The 17,914-nt window shown below is 40.6% G+C and overlaps 3 protein-coding genes across 4 annotated transcripts; 1 reads left to right on the top strand and 2 right to left on the bottom strand.

The window, feature by feature from the left end:
- Positions 1-128: 128 nt before the first annotated feature.
- On the bottom strand, positions 129-5,001 carry LOC136433568 (kelch domain-containing protein 2-like). 2 transcript variants are annotated; one of them, XM_066425884.1, is made up of 11 exons: positions 4,906-5,001; positions 3,812-3,954; positions 3,267-3,352; positions 2,885-3,002; positions 2,468-2,571; positions 2,216-2,297; positions 2,003-2,077; positions 1,674-1,754; positions 1,358-1,416; positions 986-1,098; positions 129-280 (listed from the first exon to the last, which is right to left on the bottom strand). In XM_066425884.1, the coding sequence occupies exons 2-11, from the start codon at positions 3,917-3,919 to the stop codon at positions 144-146; spliced, it is 963 nt and encodes a 320-aa protein (XP_066281981.1). In that variant the 5' UTR covers positions 3,920-3,954; positions 4,906-5,001; the 3' UTR covers positions 129-143. The 2 variants fall into 2 exon arrangements, with proteins under 2 accessions (XP_066281981.1, XP_066281982.1); XM_066425885.1 differs by lacking the exon at positions 4,906-5,001 and adding an exon at positions 4,708-4,867.
- A 70-nt stretch (positions 5,002-5,071) lies between these two features.
- Positions 5,072-11,153, top strand: LOC136433562 (DNA polymerase epsilon subunit 2-like). The gene is made up of 17 exons (XM_066425875.1): positions 5,072-5,296; positions 5,926-6,026; positions 6,332-6,407; positions 6,570-6,647; positions 6,894-6,975; positions 7,148-7,222; positions 7,472-7,612; positions 7,810-7,858; positions 7,978-8,050; positions 8,255-8,396; positions 8,596-8,716; positions 8,910-8,964; positions 9,129-9,266; positions 9,596-9,701; positions 10,000-10,176; positions 10,669-10,736; positions 10,930-11,153. Exons 1-17 carry the CDS (start codon positions 5,232-5,234, stop codon positions 10,943-10,945), a joined length of 1,563 nt encoding a protein of 520 aa, XP_066281972.1. The 5' UTR covers positions 5,072-5,231; the 3' UTR covers positions 10,946-11,153.
- LOC136433563 (protein amnionless-like) lies at positions 11,048-17,389 on the bottom strand. Its single transcript, XM_066425876.1, has 13 exons — positions 17,221-17,389; positions 16,273-16,397; positions 16,031-16,075; positions 15,624-15,726; positions 14,913-15,178; positions 14,329-14,472; positions 14,023-14,119; positions 13,595-13,677; positions 13,158-13,311; positions 12,913-12,981; positions 12,503-12,605; positions 11,966-12,191; positions 11,048-11,754 (listed from the first exon to the last, which is right to left on the bottom strand). The coding sequence occupies exons 1-13, from the start codon at positions 17,255-17,257 to the stop codon at positions 11,587-11,589; spliced, it is 1,620 nt and encodes a 539-aa protein (XP_066281973.1). The 5' UTR covers positions 17,258-17,389; the 3' UTR covers positions 11,048-11,586.
- Between the last annotated feature and the right edge of the window lie 525 nt (positions 17,390-17,914).

Genomic DNA, 17,914 nt, shown 5'->3' on the forward strand with positions numbered 1-17,914 from the left:
GTCAGATCTCTTCTGTATAGAACATGCACCATGTTCATAGGTTCAACTCCTACTAACCTCACACACATTCTACAAAGAGTAAACACACTACATTACACTTACACAACAAACTACTTCATTCCTAAAATATAGAAAATAAGTCATCATCGTTCAATAAATGTGAACATTATGCATGAATATATAGGCACAACATTGACATGTACCCACCTGGGTTTATCTGTTGCTAGGTAGTCTAGGTTCATCCATTCATGTGTGTTTGTGTCCAGTACCCAGCCATCGCCTGGTGGGGAAAAGGTAAATGTTCTTAATATGTTCTAGTACTTGCTTACAACAGTGACAAGAAGAATCTTCTGGATCCACAGATACATCACTACCTTCCCTTGAGCTATGACAAGTTTGGCTCCATGGCTAACATGCCCCAAGAAAATTTTGCCTGAGTTAAGACCCTGAATCTGCCTAAGGGGGGCTGAGTGTAAATTTCCTTGAGGGCATGTTGGCCCTGCAGCCGAGAAGCTGGTCTGTGTAGGCCATGAAAACTGTTGGGCCTCCAGGCTAGGCAAACTGGGATGTTCTGCATGTTAAAACAGAAACTAGAAAAATAAAATACCACTACAAACTTGTTTATCATATCACAGTGCAGAGAGTTGCCGGTCAACGCACATCTGCAGCCAAACCCACACCAATCATGTCATAATCACACAAACTCGTCCAGACAAATCAGCTTCAACAAGGACCTGAACTGTTGCAGAATCTGATAGTTACTCATACTTTCTAAGAACTGTTCTAGAATCTCTACCATATTCAACTACTCAAATATCAGACCCGGCCAAGTTCAGGGAGGAAGTCACGCAATGCCTGAAGAACAACCAATTATCATGCATTACTACCTCCTGGGCGTGTGACCCAAACAAATTTAAAGGGGTGTTGCCTAGTACACAACCAGGGTACAGAAATTGGAAAAGCGATATGCATGATATAAACTTACTTAGAGGCTGGCACTGTGTGGTAAAGCCTCCATATAAGAAGAGTTGGTTGGTAGAGATGGGAGTTAGGGAATGCCATGATCTCCCCAATGGAAGGCCACCCGGGACTGTGATTCTGTGATAACACAACATGAGGTCACAAAATAGCCATATCACTTGCAAAGCCATGGCATGAATAGAACAAGGCACTTTATTCCAACTACATAACGTGTTCATACTTTCATGAAGTTCTCTAAAGTTACGCATTGTAATGCAATAGCAAAGAAATAAATCATTGTAAAGTGTAATCTTACAAGTATAGTCTTATGTGGACCTATAAACTATGAGGACTAGATGATCATGAAATTGCCTTAAAGAGAGACAGGCAGACTAACCTGCCACTCCACTCCCATGTGTCTAGGTTGATACAGTGTAAATCATTCATCCTGGTTTCCTGAAAAATGGAGAAAAAAATGTTAGAAAAGCTGAGTACAGAGTACACAGGCACAGACTACAGTAGCTAAGAAATAGGAGTCTACTATAGAACATACTCTTTGACTGGCAAAAACCTTAAAAAGCCTGTAGTACATATTTTGTGGTATACACAGGTACATGAATATCTGTCTAACTGAGTAAAGAAAATCAGTTATTGGACACAATATACATATATCAAATGCTTTGAGGAAAATGAAACTGGAACAGCAAACTTACCAAATATCTTCCACCAAACAGATACCCTTTGTTGTCTATCCTAGCACAGGCATGGGCTGCCCGTGGAACTGGGACCTCTCCCTGACAAAGAAAAAAAGTTATCATAATGAAGTTAACATCATATTTGTTGCGTGAAAAAGGGTAAAGGTAAGTCATTGCTTAGTTGTTTCAATTCTAAATCTTCATTCCTTTCATTGACAGTACACTCATACTCAGTTCTGTCTTCTATGGCTACTTTTTTTATTTAACAATCTTGATTAATATCATTCATCTGAGATACTGAGTAAGAAACATTCATGTGTTCATTTGATATGTACTGCTTGACTCACTGTTGTTTCTGGCTGGTACCACTCCTCTGCAACAGTGTCAAAAACACACAGGTGGTTGTTCCAACCCCTCAACCCCTGCAGAGGAGAGCGAGAACAATCTTTTATTAAAAGCATATCAGATTAAAACTGGGCAATGCAAAATGTACCACTTACCTATGAAAGCAAGAAAAGATACACTGTATTTGGTGTAGAAGCTTTGTAGTCAATACTTACCAGCCCAACTGCCTCATCTGGCTCAAACTGTCCCCTCAGTGGACTTTGTGGGCGGAAGCCATAACCCCCGAAATAGATCAGTCTAAAGGGATTTGAAAAAGGTAAGGCGAAAAATTAAAGCACTGCTGAAATTATTGTGGTAAATATCCATTATCACCCAGTGGTGCAAAACTTGGAACACAAGCAATTTGAAACACAAATGTTTTTGTTAAGGCAAGTACAAAGGTGATTTCAAGAATGTTTTTGGCTTACTTTCTCTCATATACCCAACAGCCCAGCTTGTCTCTCTGACTGGGAGGGATACCCTTGCCCTCCACACCTTGCCACTCAAGGGTTCTCAGGTTCAATCTAAACAACTTGAGAGGGATAGAAAGAGGAGAAAATTATTTGTTGATCTTCTAAAGGGTTGCTTGACAGATTCTACTGCAAAACAATTATGGTTTCTTAAACAATTGTGTGCCAGGAGTCTGGAGTCATGCGAATTGAAGAAATATCTATTCCAATAATGTTGTTCTCCCTCAACCACTGGAATTGACTAATGAAACAAGGGTCTAGCCTGGATTGTACGGGTTTGCCTAGAGTATAATATATGTACATTGTACTGGATTTGCTGATATACATAGTGCAAAGACTTGACTATAATCATGTTTGTATCCTTTAGCTCCTTACCTTATTAGAGTTTGCCATGTCGTAATGCCCACCAAAGATGTACATGAAGCCCCCCAGCAGAGCAGAGCAGCTGCCTGACATGGCTGGCGGGTACTGGCCACTGGTCATCTCCTTTGTCCTGCAGCATAAGACATAAGATCAGTACACTACATAGCATTATTATAAATGTATAAATATTTCTAAAATATTATGAGAAAACTACAGAGTCATGGCTCTGTGTATGGTAAAATAAGGGCATCATCCTTGCGCCCAGAGTCCAAAGGAACATAAGAGATTTACCACATACATGTGTACAATGCCAGTGAAGCCAAGCCAAGAGACATGCACAATATATTTTCCACATCTGGATCTGTATAGTTGATATATAGAAACTTGCACCTACCATGTCTGGGTTTCTGTATCATAGATCCAGAGTTCTTCAGTTGGGAGATATCTGTCCCAGTCTGCACCTTCTTGAGGATCCTCATCCTAATGTAGCAATTAACCATTAAACTTGGAAATCCATTGGCATGTCTGTATTACAGGCACGCCACATCAACATACACAAAATGTAACTTCTACACACTTGTCGATAACTTTACTAATCAGGAACATTTTAGTACTACAGGCACTTGAGTTTGACCAACTTTGTAATTTTTAGCTGTTTGCCAGCAACACATTCAGGATGCTGTCAAGTCACAGATCTATTATTGATTGACTCTGGGACCATACTAGTAATGGCTTCTTGACTTGCAAAGAATATGTACCACTGTATAACTGAAAATGCCACCCAATGAATCATACTGTACTGCCTAACTCTATGACCAATAGAGAATGTTGTGCCAAACGGCTACTTTAGTGTGCTAAAGGTTAATGCCTTCTGAATGGCTGCACCCCTTACGGGTATTGGAACATAGAGCTGCCTTTCTTTATGATCTGTGTACTGACCACATATCCTCCCCAGACAAACATGCGTGTTCCCCACATCACAGCCACATGTCCGCTCCTCTCCCTGGGCAGACATGGGGCCTGCTCTGCTGCCATTGCTCCCTCCATGACTCAACATCAGTCACCTCAGCCGGCCTATAAAACTGATATATTATTGGAAAAAAAATGAAACAATTTATTCAAACAATACTGCAACAATGAAGAAAAAGGTATAGGTCAAGGCTTGAAGTGCGCATGTACGGTGTGATGCATTGTGGGTAATATGTTGAAGTTGAAGGCTCCAGGCAATACGGGCAAGGCAGGGGTCTTCAACCTTGACAAATTGCCCATAATGCATCACACTATCCATGTGCACTTCAAACTGTGAACTAGCTCATTACAGTCATGACATGTCTTTATAATAATACATATACATGGAAACTAACCTGGAGCGGAAAGATCTAAACTATAAGTTTAAACAAGCTCATTATGCACCATTGTCATAAATATAGTATGGTCTCAAAATTGGTCTCAACAATAGAACAAACAACTGTCACAACAAACAAAGCCATAGTCATGCATGGCTGCTTCTGGCGAAATGTTTTTCCTATTTCTCGCATGCAATATCACATTTTACCACTAATCTCAGCACATAAGTCCCAATATTGTGACTGTAATACCAGCGTATATTTCAATTCCACATTCCAAGGTCTCAAACAGATGTTGATCCTGAAGCTTGGCTTTTCCGGCATTTAAATTTCTTTAAAATTCTCAGAGTATGGGACAAATATTTTCGACACTGTTACTGAGATTTGAGCATATTGCTTATTGCCGTAACTTTGATCTCCTCAAAGATCTTGCCCAGAAGGACAAAGATAATTGAACATCTGCAAGATGCAGCTGAAAACCAACCTTACCTCCCAGCTGACTCGTGAGACCGCAGAGTTGACCTAAAGTTAGGTCATGTCCAAAGAGTTTTAAGAATAACGGATCAGCCACAAGAAAATAGATAATTTCTAGCCCTACCAGGGGTCTGACTTTCTTACTGCATATGTTAACTGGCCTATAATTGTTTAATTAGCGACGAAAATGTGCCAAAAGTATGAGTAACTGACCTGTTTTTTCGCTGCCCTCCCCACTTTGTTTTCACACAGTTGGAAGCGTATTACGTCATCACACTTCGGACTAGTGAGAAGTACGCATGCTCAGAAAGAAAGGGCTAGTCATGGGATTTTCAACAACCTTTATGTTGTATTTCATCGCTAATAAAGCTAGCGTAGATGTGACGAATAGCAGTGTTTTGCTATACATACTTAGACGTTGTATTCTGATACTTCATTATGAATCAAATAGATACTGGCGAACTATCAACTGTTGCGTAAAAGCCCCAAACCCCAAACACAGCCTTAAATTTTGGCGGGAAATTTCGCACCAAGCAAAAATGGCTGGACGTTTGAAGTCTTCGATCATGAGCGCCTTCAAAATGCACGGGCTGTCACTGAGGATGTAAGTTGTGGCTGTATTTATGTAAAACAAGAAATTTAAGTTAACGTCATTTTGGTAAATTTGGTTGTTGGAATCGCCCATTTCCTAAAGTTCAATGTAATGTTGTAAATGGTAGTTGGGAGGGGGGCATGGCATAAACAAGCAGCTCACGTCAGATATATTTGAAACCTCCTCGTTTGAATGTTATATATTTGTAGCTTGTTCGAATTGTGCTTACATCTTCTATGTCGGCATGTTGAGATTATGCATTCACTACCATCACAGCGATCCAATGATAATAGGAAAAAATATATTATCTTGATATCATAAATAAGTTGACCTTTGATTGTAGTATGATGCCATCACTTATCATCACATAGTCATTTCCTTTGGTGTGCTATTTCTTTTCACTCTTGAATACCTTACATATTGAGAAATGCTGTGGCTGTTGACAGGAACACCCTGTCAATAGTGACACATTGACAGGAACATCACTATTGACAGGGACATCCTGTCAATAATGAGAAAAAGTCTTATTGACAGGAAAATCCTGTGAATTGCTCATGCCGCCAAAAATTTTATTGACAGGAACACCCTTAAGCCTATTAGAAAAAGAAATGCATTCATCATAGATTCTGATACCGTTACAGAGAGGCCAGTAAGTTCCTTGTTGAAGCTCTTGATCCAGTGAATGAGGTAGAGAGGGAAGAGTGGCTGGACAGGATCATTGAGGCAGTGCAGAAACAACCATGTGAGTAACAGGGTTCATTTTTGGGGTCTGACCATACAGGCCTATCATATGACATAATTTGCTCCATGTTGGATTACAACGCCAATGAGAAGCTTCTATTGAGATGAAAAGGTGTGATGACTGCGATCTCACCTGGTGACACAAGCCACAACCCAAAATTAGCAATTTCCCCGGACTGCGTATCAACATATGCTTTGTGCTGTTGGAGAGTTCTTTCGAGAAAAATGTACGATATCTGCATTTTTTTTGTTTTGCTTAGTTTTACCTTCTTGTTGAAATGTTAAGAAGTCTTGTGTTTCTTCCAGTGGAGTCTTCTATGATAGACAGAGTGACACTTGAAGCAGCTGTACAGGACTGTGTACAAGGAGGAGAGGAGGACAGGTAAATACTGTAGACCTAACATGGTAACTGTGACTTTTGAATGGCATGTTGTTATCAAAGTTGATGTCATCTATGTTGGTGTACAGCTGTGTCTTTTGCCAGCCAGTGTACTTGTCAAAATCTCCATTGTTATTAATCTCCATTATTATTATTATCTTGCAGTGATCAGGTCTTCAGTGTGATTGATGCCTTTGACATTCCAAAGTTTGATTACAACTCAGAAAGGAAGAAGTTCATACCGTAAGTACATGACCTATCATGTGATGACGGTGTTGCACAGTACATATATGATTACATGTAAGTCAATGTTCTACGTTTCAAATCTTGCATATTAACTTTCTTTCAATATCATGCATGCGTTTTCAACAGATCAGTTATCTTAGCTTTATGAACATTTGAAAGTGTTAAGTCTTTCAGATTTGTGTTTCGTGCTTTTTGTTATGCACCATTACTGGGCTAGGGGTGACAGTCTTCTTTATTTCACAGCTCTACAGCACTAAGAAGCCTACATGGTCAGGCTACAGACAAGGCTCAACTCTTCAGGGACAGATATACTGTCCTGTTTCAGGTTAGCACCATGACATAGTTATACACTACAGTAACTCTGTTTCCTCCTATCAGTATCCACCAGTGTTGCTGCTGGTTGTGTTGAATATGTAACTGATTTATAACATTCAATCTCTTGAAGTTATTATTAAGCTTTATGCATTCTGTTCAAGTTAAGTTATGTATTCCAACAGAGAACCTCCAGACACGAGTTGTTTACACCTGCTGTCATGGGAGCCAACCCTGAACACCAGACAAAGAAGTTCCAGGTAAAAAAACAGATGCTGAAAACTCATTTATTTAGTAATACCAAGGACATTATATAATACTGGTAGATATATTTGGTTGGTCAACAGTGTGAAAACAATGACGATTTCAAAAGGGGGCCACCAGAGCTTTGCACATCTATCGAATTTGATACACGTACTTGTAGCATAGTTATGTAGATGGTACTGATGTTGTAACAAGTATTTATATTTGATTCTGCTGATTCATTATAGTGTTATTGCTATTGATAGTTGAGACCAGTGGAGTACCTCCTAGGAAGCGTTGCCAAGCTGGGAGAAATCATCGTGCTGGGCATGGTCACACAGCTCAAGCCTGGCAGCTACTACCTGGAGGATCCTACTGGAGCGGTCAAGATGGACCTCAGTCAAACTATATCCTTTTCTTGTGGTACAAGTGTACATTATTTGTTAGTTGTGTATTATATGTGAGATGATAGTCATGACAATCATGAGATCCAGGGTTGCACACCAAATATGCATGTATCCCCGCTTAGAAATACCAATGGTTGGTTGGTCAATTCAGTGATGCAATGAATAGAATATTTGAACCATCCTTAACCACTCTGTACAACTTTCACAACGGCTTGTTCACAGAGAACTGCTTTGTTCTTGCTGAAGGTGAGTAGTTTGAGTTCAAGACTTAAGAATTCGTTACCTTGTGCTCTGTCATCTCAAAATTTTTGTGCAAAACACATGTCATATTTTGAAGTGAAAATAACCTCCATATTGTTTTTCAGGATGGTATGAAGACCAGGTTTTCCATGTAACTGCCTTTGGCTTTCCCCCACCCGAACCTGCAAAGACGACAAGGTACAGTATAAAGACAGCCCCTGCAGCAATGTAACAATACAAGCATTACAAAAACAGTAACCAGTTAAGGGCAAGTTTAACGATCATTCAGTCATCTTAATTTATGTCATATTCCATACAGAAGATAAAACATTGTAAAAGCTAGAAAAATGTGGAAGAGTATCTGGAATGTGTTGGGAATTCACAACTTACTGTTATCTGCAGAGCCTACTTTGGAAACATCAATTTCTTTGGTGGTCCATCTGCAACATGTGCCAAGGCCTCCACGAAGTTGAGAGTGATGGAGAGAGAGAATGAAGATGCTATGATTGTTTTCCTCTCAGATGTCTGGCTTGATGATTCAAAGGTGTGAAAGTTTTGTTTTACCACAGTTTCTATAGATATAATTGATTAATATTTGGCGTTGCCATGTTTTCTGGTGTTCTGCCATTGCTTTTTCTGTTGAAGGCATCCTTTTCCCATAACAACTTGTATGGTTTAAAAGATAGATATTTATTTCATCATCATTCACAGCAATTGATAAAAGTTTTTGTGATATTCTTCAGGTGATGGAGAAGCTGAGAGTGTTGTTCACAGGCTACAGTGAGATCTGCCCAACAGCTTTTGTGCTGTGTGGAAACTTCACGTCAAGTCCATTCGGAAGTTCTCATATCAAAACACTAAAGGGTATCACTATGTACAGTTGTCCTGCTTCCAACTGGCAAGACTATGAGTTTGATTACAAGAGAATCTGTTTTGCACTGAAGACCAAGTTACTAGTCACAAGACTATCAGATGTCACTTATTCCCAGTGGATTTTCAAAGATGCTGACTTTCCTTTCCAAATCAGCACTAATCCTTTTTTTTCCAATTGTTACAGAGTCCTTTCGAGGACTGGGAAACCTTATTGCACAGTTTCCTAGTCTAGTGGAAAGGTAAGCATTCAGTTGGTAAGATTTGATACATTCAAACTTAATATCACCTTATATAACCATGCACAGTTTACTTTGACGTAAGCCGCCTTCTGTCACAACAGTTGAAGCTCTTAGAAAAAAAGAACTGTTTGTCTACTAGTGATTTTTGTACTTTTCCTGTTCAGTTCCAGGTTCATATTTGTACCAGGAAGCCAAGACCCAGGCCCAGGAAACGTCCTGCCAAGACCAGCCATTCCTGACTGTGTGACAGAAGAACTCAGGAGGAAAGTGCCCAATGCCACATTCACCACCAACCCCTGCAGGTAACTTTTAGCATGATCTTCTGAGTCCAAGTTTGTGTCATAACTAAAAATTGTTTCAAGTTAAGATCGATGGATATAGCATGTTCTGAATCGTTAGATTTAGCCCTGCCAAAATAGTTATAGCTGCTCTGAGATAATATTTTACTTGATGCAACATGTTGGTGCAGCCCACAAATCCTGAAAGCTACCTGTTGTTGCTCCACACAACTTCCGATGCTGAACTGTGAACTCATAAATGTATATTTAATCTAATGGTGTTTGATTGTTCAAACTTAATGCTGGCTCTGTGCAATGTTATTGATTAAACTACATGTATATTGTTCTCTTAGGATCCAGTACTGCACCCAGGAGATAGTGGTGTTCCGTGAGGACATGGTCACCAAGATGTGCCGCAACTGTGTCAAGTTTCCCACTGACAGAGACATCTCCACACATGTAAGTTTGGCTTTCAACTCAGCTTTTGATCAAACAATCGGCAATCATATTTTGATTTTTCAGGTTACAACTGCCATACATCCCTTGATCAGTGATCATTCATACAAGTTGTTTATTGATGAAGTCTGTTCGTATGGTTTCCCATCATACGGAACATCCTGGTTGTCCTGGTTTGTTACCTGCTTTCTGTGTCCAGTTACAATATGGTATGGCAGTGCTACCCATACCTACGGAAGACTTGTCTGTTTTTTCTCAATCCAAGGCATGAGGTCTAGATTTGTCTCTCTGTATGTTACAGTTTGTGAAGACCCTGGCCTCTCAGGGGCACCTGTGTCCCCTGCCGCTGCATGTTGAGCCTGTGTACTGGGGTCACGACCACACCCTCAGGGTCTACCCTCTACCTGATGTGGTGGTGGTGGCCGACAAGTTTGATGCCTACAGCAACACACATGTGGACTGCACGTTTGCCAATCCGGTGAGTTTGTTTAATTTATTGGTTTGGCTGTTCAGCATGCACAGCCAGGGCTGCCCAACTAGCCTGTGGCTATTACAAAGGGCTAGCCCTGCTGACAAGACATTACATGTAATTTTGACATGGACAACATAAGAAGCTATAACAATATTCTAAGTACATGTACATAAAAAAACTTTTGTTCATACCTGTGAGTTTGCTGCACAGTTTAACACCATTACATGACACTGTAAGGTATGCATAGTGTATACATGCATAACTTGGTACCTGACTTGTCCATGCCAAAAGCGATTCCACTGTTGCAAGTTCTGTAAAACTGCTATTTGACTGATATAATGGTCTGCATCAATGGCGGCGTAAGCCTGGAATCATTGACTCACTTGGCTGTAATAGTTATACAAGGTGGACAAAAACACCCTTTTCTCATGTCTATGATACAAGGAGTATATGTAACTATATTTGATATACATTTTGTAATTGCTTTTTTTATTTCAGGGTTCTTTTGCATGTAATGATGCAGTTTTCAAGGTGTACTATCCAGCAACCAGGCAAATGGAAGACAGGTATTTGAAAAGATTTTACTGGTAACCTTTCTTATTGCATTAGATCTAACATTCTCTCTGATGATGACTGCTTTGTTTGTTTATTTGAGAACAGGTTACTGTTACTGTTCATGTAAAATAGATGCACAGTGTAGGCTTAATGTCTTATTTCACTTATGAAGCATGTTAAACCAGTGTTTCTGTTTGCTTCCAGCCAAATCCGAGACTGAGCACATGCCCAGCTGTGAAGGAACATCATATAAGTTGATGTTGGTTTGTGCTTTTTGTATTTAAAAGAGTGCCTTTTTAAAGTCATGACAAATAACTGAATGTAATCTGTGGAGGATTGTGCATTTATTCTTAATCACCTGAAATCAGAAGAACAGATGTGTACAGTGTAACAGCAAGAAGAGCAATAAAAGTTGTATATCACAGCTATACTCTGGTACAGTGTTTTTAACTTGAGTGCTTCATGAAGAATATAAGACACCTTTTGACAAGATCAATGCAATACAATGTACTACTAAGACTTATTTCCTGTGGTCTTTTGGTCAGTGGGTACATACATGTATATCAATATGCTTAAGATATACTAGTGGCTTGATACATTTCAGGCTGTCCATGCTAAAAGGTGGGTGCATACATTGTACATGATGGTGTTACATTACACTTTTTTGTTACACTTTTAAAAAGTGTTACACATTACTTTCAATTCATATAAAAGGTTGATTAACAAAGCTGACCCCTGCTTGTAATCTCCGTGGGGCCTATTGGATACTGTTTGGCCCTTTGGATACTTTGCCAATGGTAGATCTTAGAGATTACACTGCTTGGTGCCTGGTTCAGAATCATAACAGGATGGTTGGCTGTTTCAGCACTCTGCGTCCATGACCACCTCCTGTAGGTTGTCCAAACCGTATATGGGGTTCTCGATGCCCCCGTCCCTGGTGTCCCCGTCAGGAGTGGTGGGTGGGGTGGTGGTGACGGAGGCAGGGTCCATGGTGCCCGACAGGCTGGTGTCAGTGTACATGGGGTTGTCCTGTAGGAATAACCGGTGTTCAGACTTTTGTACAGAAAACGCACACGAAGCTCGCTAGTAATGAATAAGAGAAATGCATTGAGGAAAGAGAATTTGACATAATTAAAATGCTCTTCATGAAAACCGAAAAGCCGATCCTTTCGTGATCATATGTAAGTAAATGATAGAGTCGTAGAACTCATGACAGGAGAAATCTTGTTGAAACACTGACCTCTACAGGGTTGTCATACATGGGGTTGTTGAAGCCCTTACTGCTGCCCAGGTCTTCCACCCCGCTGTAGCTCAGGCTGAAGTGGTCAGGACTGTTCGGGTCAAAGTTTGGGTTGGAGAAGGTGGCTCCGCCCATCTCGAACTCGTTGGTGAGGCTCTTCTTCCCATTAAAGGTCGGCATCTTGGGCATTTTCGGCATCTTTGGCAAACTCAGTTCCAGTGGGGTACTGTGGAAGGGAAATAGGAGGGAGTGCCTATTATCCAAACAAACTGATAAACATTTACAGTGGTTAGCATCTGCAACATAACTCAGTCAACTTTTGTCAATAGTGCAATCAGCTACCAATCATCTAAACTCCATTGTTGACTTATTTATACTGTTGCCCAGTTGAAGTTCACTTAGTCTAAATGGAGTTTTGGTAACGTATGCTTAACAAGACTGCCTAAAGTTTTATAAACATACATGGTACAATATCACTATGATAGTATGCATATCATATGTGTTAAACATGTAACTTGTAAGCCATAATAAGACTACCTTCTGCGTCTGACGAGGAAGAAGGCTACCAGGACAATGAGGAGTAGAACAATGATGACACCAATGACTATCCCTGCTATCTGTCCTCCACCCATACGGCCACCTGTCAGGAGATGAAAGAATGCAAGTTATGCTTTTTCAAATTAGCTTTGCAATCACTGCAAATAGGTCAGCACTGACAAACCTGGTGAACCAACAAAGGTGTTTGCAGAAAACTAAAAGCAACATTGCTTAATTTCGAAGACTTAATGGCATGGCATAATGTCAGAACAAAGTGAACACCTTTACTTCCTGCAATTTGTCTATTGAGATTGATGATGACTGTGTTATGATTTTTTATCAGTCACTATCAACTAACATCTGATGACTTTTGGTAACTTAAGAGTGATATTGTAAGCCCTTGAACCCACCTGTCTGTCCAGATGGCCCTGTTCCTTTCGTAGAAGCCTGTACATCAACAGCAGTTATCCCCAGTCCAGCTAGAACAGAGGACATGAAAGTTTTCCAAGGTTAAATAATAGAACCTTACATACTTTGGTGTCATACTTTTAATCAGCTTAGCTTACTGTTAAGCAGCTTAGTTCGAAAGCGTAGTGGAGATTCAAAATCACACCCCTGCAAACATTGAACATGTATAAAGCAAACTGTTCTGTACCTGCTGGTAAGGTGTCCTTGACCTCCTGAGCCATGGCAGCAGCAGTCTGCCCGTTCTGCGTGCCTGGTGCGTCATCCTGGAGCACAAGCTGCACCTCTCCCGCTCGGGACACCGCAGACTTGGACAGGATCGTTCGCACACCTTGATATTTGTCCTGAAAACATGACAGCTTTATTTAGCGACCTCCAGGGCAATGTCGTTCAAAGATGCCTCAAAACAGCAAACTTCGCATTCTTATTTTCTGATGCTCCATTAGAAATCATGAAATCTTTGCCTTCTTCATGGGCCTTTTTTAAATCTTTCTTACACTTGATTTCTCATTTTCCATGTATATCTATCAACTCATTCTGTCAATTTGACTAGTTTGTTTTAAGCAAGGATTAAGCTTTTCTGTTTCTTTCAAAAGGAAATGGAAATGGTATTTCTGCAGTTCCTACCTGTTGAAGATACTGTGTTCGGATGTAGCTCTCCAAGTTTTGGAAGTTGAAATTGTCCCCATACCCAATGGTCAGGACAGCCCCTAGAAAAGACAAGGGGATCTGTAAAAAGTGTTGTTGAAATACAGTTGCTTGCAAGGAAACAATGTAAGACAATCAAGAAGCTGACATTACTGAAGTACTAAACCATTGACTAGAGGAAAGGTATGCAAAGAAATCTTTGATAACACCTTCAGCATTTTAGCCTAGCTATCATACACCTAGTCTGTATAAAGCAAACTCCCGCTGTCCGGGGCTTTCATGGCCCCTCCCTGCTGGGGGTGGGTGCTGTTGGGCTCCTGAAGCGTGATTCAATCAAGTTAACATGCATCTGTCATTCCTCGATTTGGTAAGTACAATAGTTGCTAATGGCTGTTAGCAACACTTACCACATACGCCACAACAGTGTCCCCTTGGGGTGGGGGGACTGTCACACTGCAGACCTCGCACCTGACATTGTACTGCAGCACAGATCACAGTCTTCATCTGGAAGAGAATGAACAGTGTCTTATAAGTACTCTCTTGATAAGGACAAGCTAGATATACATGGGTGCCAAGTCTAAAGCTTTTAGTATGTTTGTATCATAGCTGCACATGGACATACAACAATTTGACTTAACAGAAATATGAACATAATTGAAAGATTGATACGAGCATCAAACACTTAGACGAGGTAGAAAGAAGCAGATACATACCGCATCATTTCCACAGGCACATCCTGTGACATCGGTACAGGAGCCTCCAATGTTCACAGTAGGCCTGTCTGCTCCAGGGTTGAACTGGGACTTTCCACTGACAGTGTTCAGGAAGTCACTGAATGGATTGGTGGACGTGTATGCCTGTACAACAAACCATCACATGATAAGGATAGAAAATGCAGTACATTGAACAGTATTACATGGAGCATGGTAAACGCAGGCAGCTTCAATCTGGTGTACAGGTAACAGAATAGACCATCTCTTGCTCTTTCAGTCAGTGGAATGATGCCAATAAAAGGCTGATTTTGCATTGACCTTATTTCAAGTATCAAACACGTAAAATAGTTTATTCCTGTAACCATTCATTCAATTTAATAATAAAAGATAATGTTGCTGCTCAACTTCTCCTTGCAGATGGAAATCTGTAGCCAGGAGTCCAGCCTTCTTAGCTTTAGTCTGCTACAAAAGCTCCGCTCCTCACCCAGAAGCAGCGGAGCTTGGGTAGCGGGCTTAAGCTAAGAAGGCTGAACTCCAGGCTAGCCTATCATCGCACGCAGCTTCTAAAAAAAATGTACAGCTACCTTCCCGGCAAGGTTGAGTTTCTGTAGGCTGAGAGGCTGTGTGCCCATGTTGACCCTGTAGGAGTGGTCCTCAGGGAACAGTACTTCATCCCGCAGGTAGCTCCCTGTGGTGTCCCCGCCACTACTGCAGGGGATCTTCTCAACGTCCAGCACACTCATCTCCTTAGACACATCACCCTGCTGTGCATCTGCCAGGGAACCGTACACCTCCCAGTTGTTGAGGTTGAACCACTCCTGGGTCTGTACCTGGAACTCAGCAAGCTGACCTGTAGAACAGAGGTAATGTTACCGGTATCACAAATACTTATAGTCAGACACAGTTTACTGACGCATGTATGTTTTTCCCTATGTTTTTACCATGCATTTGCAATTAGCCCACGGGCATGAACTTGCAACAAACTTCTTATTGAACCTTTCAAGGTTATGTACATTTTCACCTCCTCCCAGTCAACAATTTTATCATACAGACATATCAAACATGTTGTCAGGTTGTTTACTAATTTGTGTACAAGACAGTCCAGTGAACCTATGAGCTGACAGGCTAACTTGTTGAGGGATATTTGTTAGATGAAATGCAATACATTGTGTATTTTTCAGCAAAGCCAAGGGGTTCCTTCAAAATCATCCATAAGGTGCACTGCAAATTTGCAAATTTTAACTGGAGTACTACTTATCTAAGATGCTATTTGCGAGGTAAGAGTTGATCCTGACCTGGAGTGGCACCTTGACAAGATGGGTCCACATTCGCAGGATTGGAGGGGAAGTCTATGATGACATTGGGACCAAGGATAATCTCACCAGTCATGGGAAGTGCCTGTATTTGGTTAGGAAAGAGTGAGATCAGCAAAAACACAAAAACTAGAACTACATTGATATCAAAACAAAATTACATTCCAATGTGTATCTAAAGCTTTTCATGTATAGTTTTATTGGAGTTGAAGTTCAATATACCTTCCCTTATTTGCAAAGGTATGCTCACATATGATGAGAGTGATCTATTAGTAAACATCATCACCTTTCATCTTATTGAAAGGAAAGTGAACAAGTGAACCCTTCACAAAAATGGAAGACAACTGTCCTAAAAAAAAGCAACATTTCTACTTTGAGCTGAGACTTACCAACTCTGTGATGGTGAGGTTGGACTGGATGTATACTGATACAGGCTGTGGAAAAAAAAGATAAATAAAAAACATCACTTTACATCAGCAAGTCTGATTTGTCAGATGACAAGAGCCTCCTCACTACATAAACGACATGTTAACTATGGAATACTCAATCAGTCATGTTACTTCATTTTGAGACAGACGACCAAATAAACATAGTTTACACAAATAATGATGATACACTATTTTACACGTACCTGCACAGCTCCCAAGTTGATGGTGTCAGTAGGACAAGGTGTCCTGTTCAACCCTCCCCAGTTGTCTGCATCATTGTAGTCCGAGTACTTGATCCAACGCTTCACCAGGGCATCGCTGCTTCCAGCTGTTGTAAAAAGGAAGATCAAAGTACAAGTGGACTGTTTGCCAACCTATATGTGCATACTTTTAGAACTAGGATCTCATTGAAACTTTTTGCAATGTCATTATTACCAAGTAAAGTTTTTAACACATATTCTGTATCATCTGTATCTATATAGCCGGTATAACCGCCCTTCTGTGAAAAATTCCTTAATATTAGGTACTTTCTGCTTTTGTGTCAAGTCTAGTCCAACAAAAGTTCAAAGATCCCCTCATATGTATAACGACCCGTCCCTACCCACACGTGTAGCGGTCCGCCCCTCCTTGGGGATGATTGATCTAGAGCGGCCCACATGTCAACTTGAAACAAAGAAATTCGATCTAGTTTGGCGCTGGATTATGATACGACCACCAAATGCAGATAATCCTTCTTTTAGGTATTCTTATTGTTCCCTAATGAGATTTTCCACGGATTATACATCAATAGCCCAAGCCGTGAACCTGTGAAAACGGATTACTCCGGTGTAAATGTGGCTCTAAGTGCAGTTGATTGGCCTCTTTTGTTGACTCTTTTCTTTACATAACTTCGCCACCCCCTGCTCAACACCACTTCAACAATTATCTAATTTCAGACTCTTATAGATGAATATACGCCTTTCAGTGTCCTATACAAAGAGTACAGGTGTTAAAACTCAAATTCAAGCAGATTATATGCAATCCTGAGGAAAACAACAGGAAATTCTCGACAGAAAACCCGGACCAAAGTTCAGGTAGCGGTAGCCACTGCACAGATGGCCATGATCTAGCGACTTTCTTCGCATTATCATACCCCCAAAACTTCCACTTACCAAGTACAAGGAACAACACAAGTATCGCCCTCATCATGGAGGGTTGCAGAGGAGCAGGTCACTGGTGGTTTAGATCGATGTTTGGGGAGTTTGTGGTCCCTTCCTTCCCCTCTTCTCAGAATATTTTCTGCGCGGCTCGTACCAGACACAGACGTCTGTAACTAATTACCTTGGACCGCTGCACTTTGAAGGTTGAGGGGTGAATTTCTCTACTGTTCTTTCTGTAAATGAACAACTTTTCCCAATAACAACATTTACGTTTAGGTGATATAATACGTACATTTCTCTATGATTTGTGTGTACAAATTTATTCACCCAACTTAGTTGTCACGAAACAATGAAACATGCCAGTAAGCAAACCCCTTGCTGGGGATGGTTCTTTCTGTCCAACCAAAGTTTTAGCAAACTTTACGCCCCTTTTTCCTCAGAGCCTAAGGTGAACAACCTGGCTTGAATAAACAGCATCCACATTGCCAAATGGTGTCCTTTCAATTTATTTAGAAAACAGAACTTAAGGGTCTGATTCAACTTCCACACTTGATACTTTTGCCAAAGTATAGTTCATAGCGGCTGGAAATGTTACAACATTTAACGTTATATTCTGTTTACCAAAACACATGTGGCTATCAATGAAATGCTGCTATTATTCAACTACAAATGATTGCTTACCTGTATGTTAGACCAAGGAGGTTCC

This window comes from Branchiostoma lanceolatum, chromosome 4, assembly GCF_035083965.1.
Source record: "Branchiostoma lanceolatum isolate klBraLanc5 chromosome 4, klBraLanc5.hap2, whole genome shotgun sequence".
Lineage (NCBI taxonomy): Eukaryota > Metazoa > Chordata > Leptocardii > Amphioxiformes > Branchiostomatidae > Branchiostoma > Branchiostoma lanceolatum.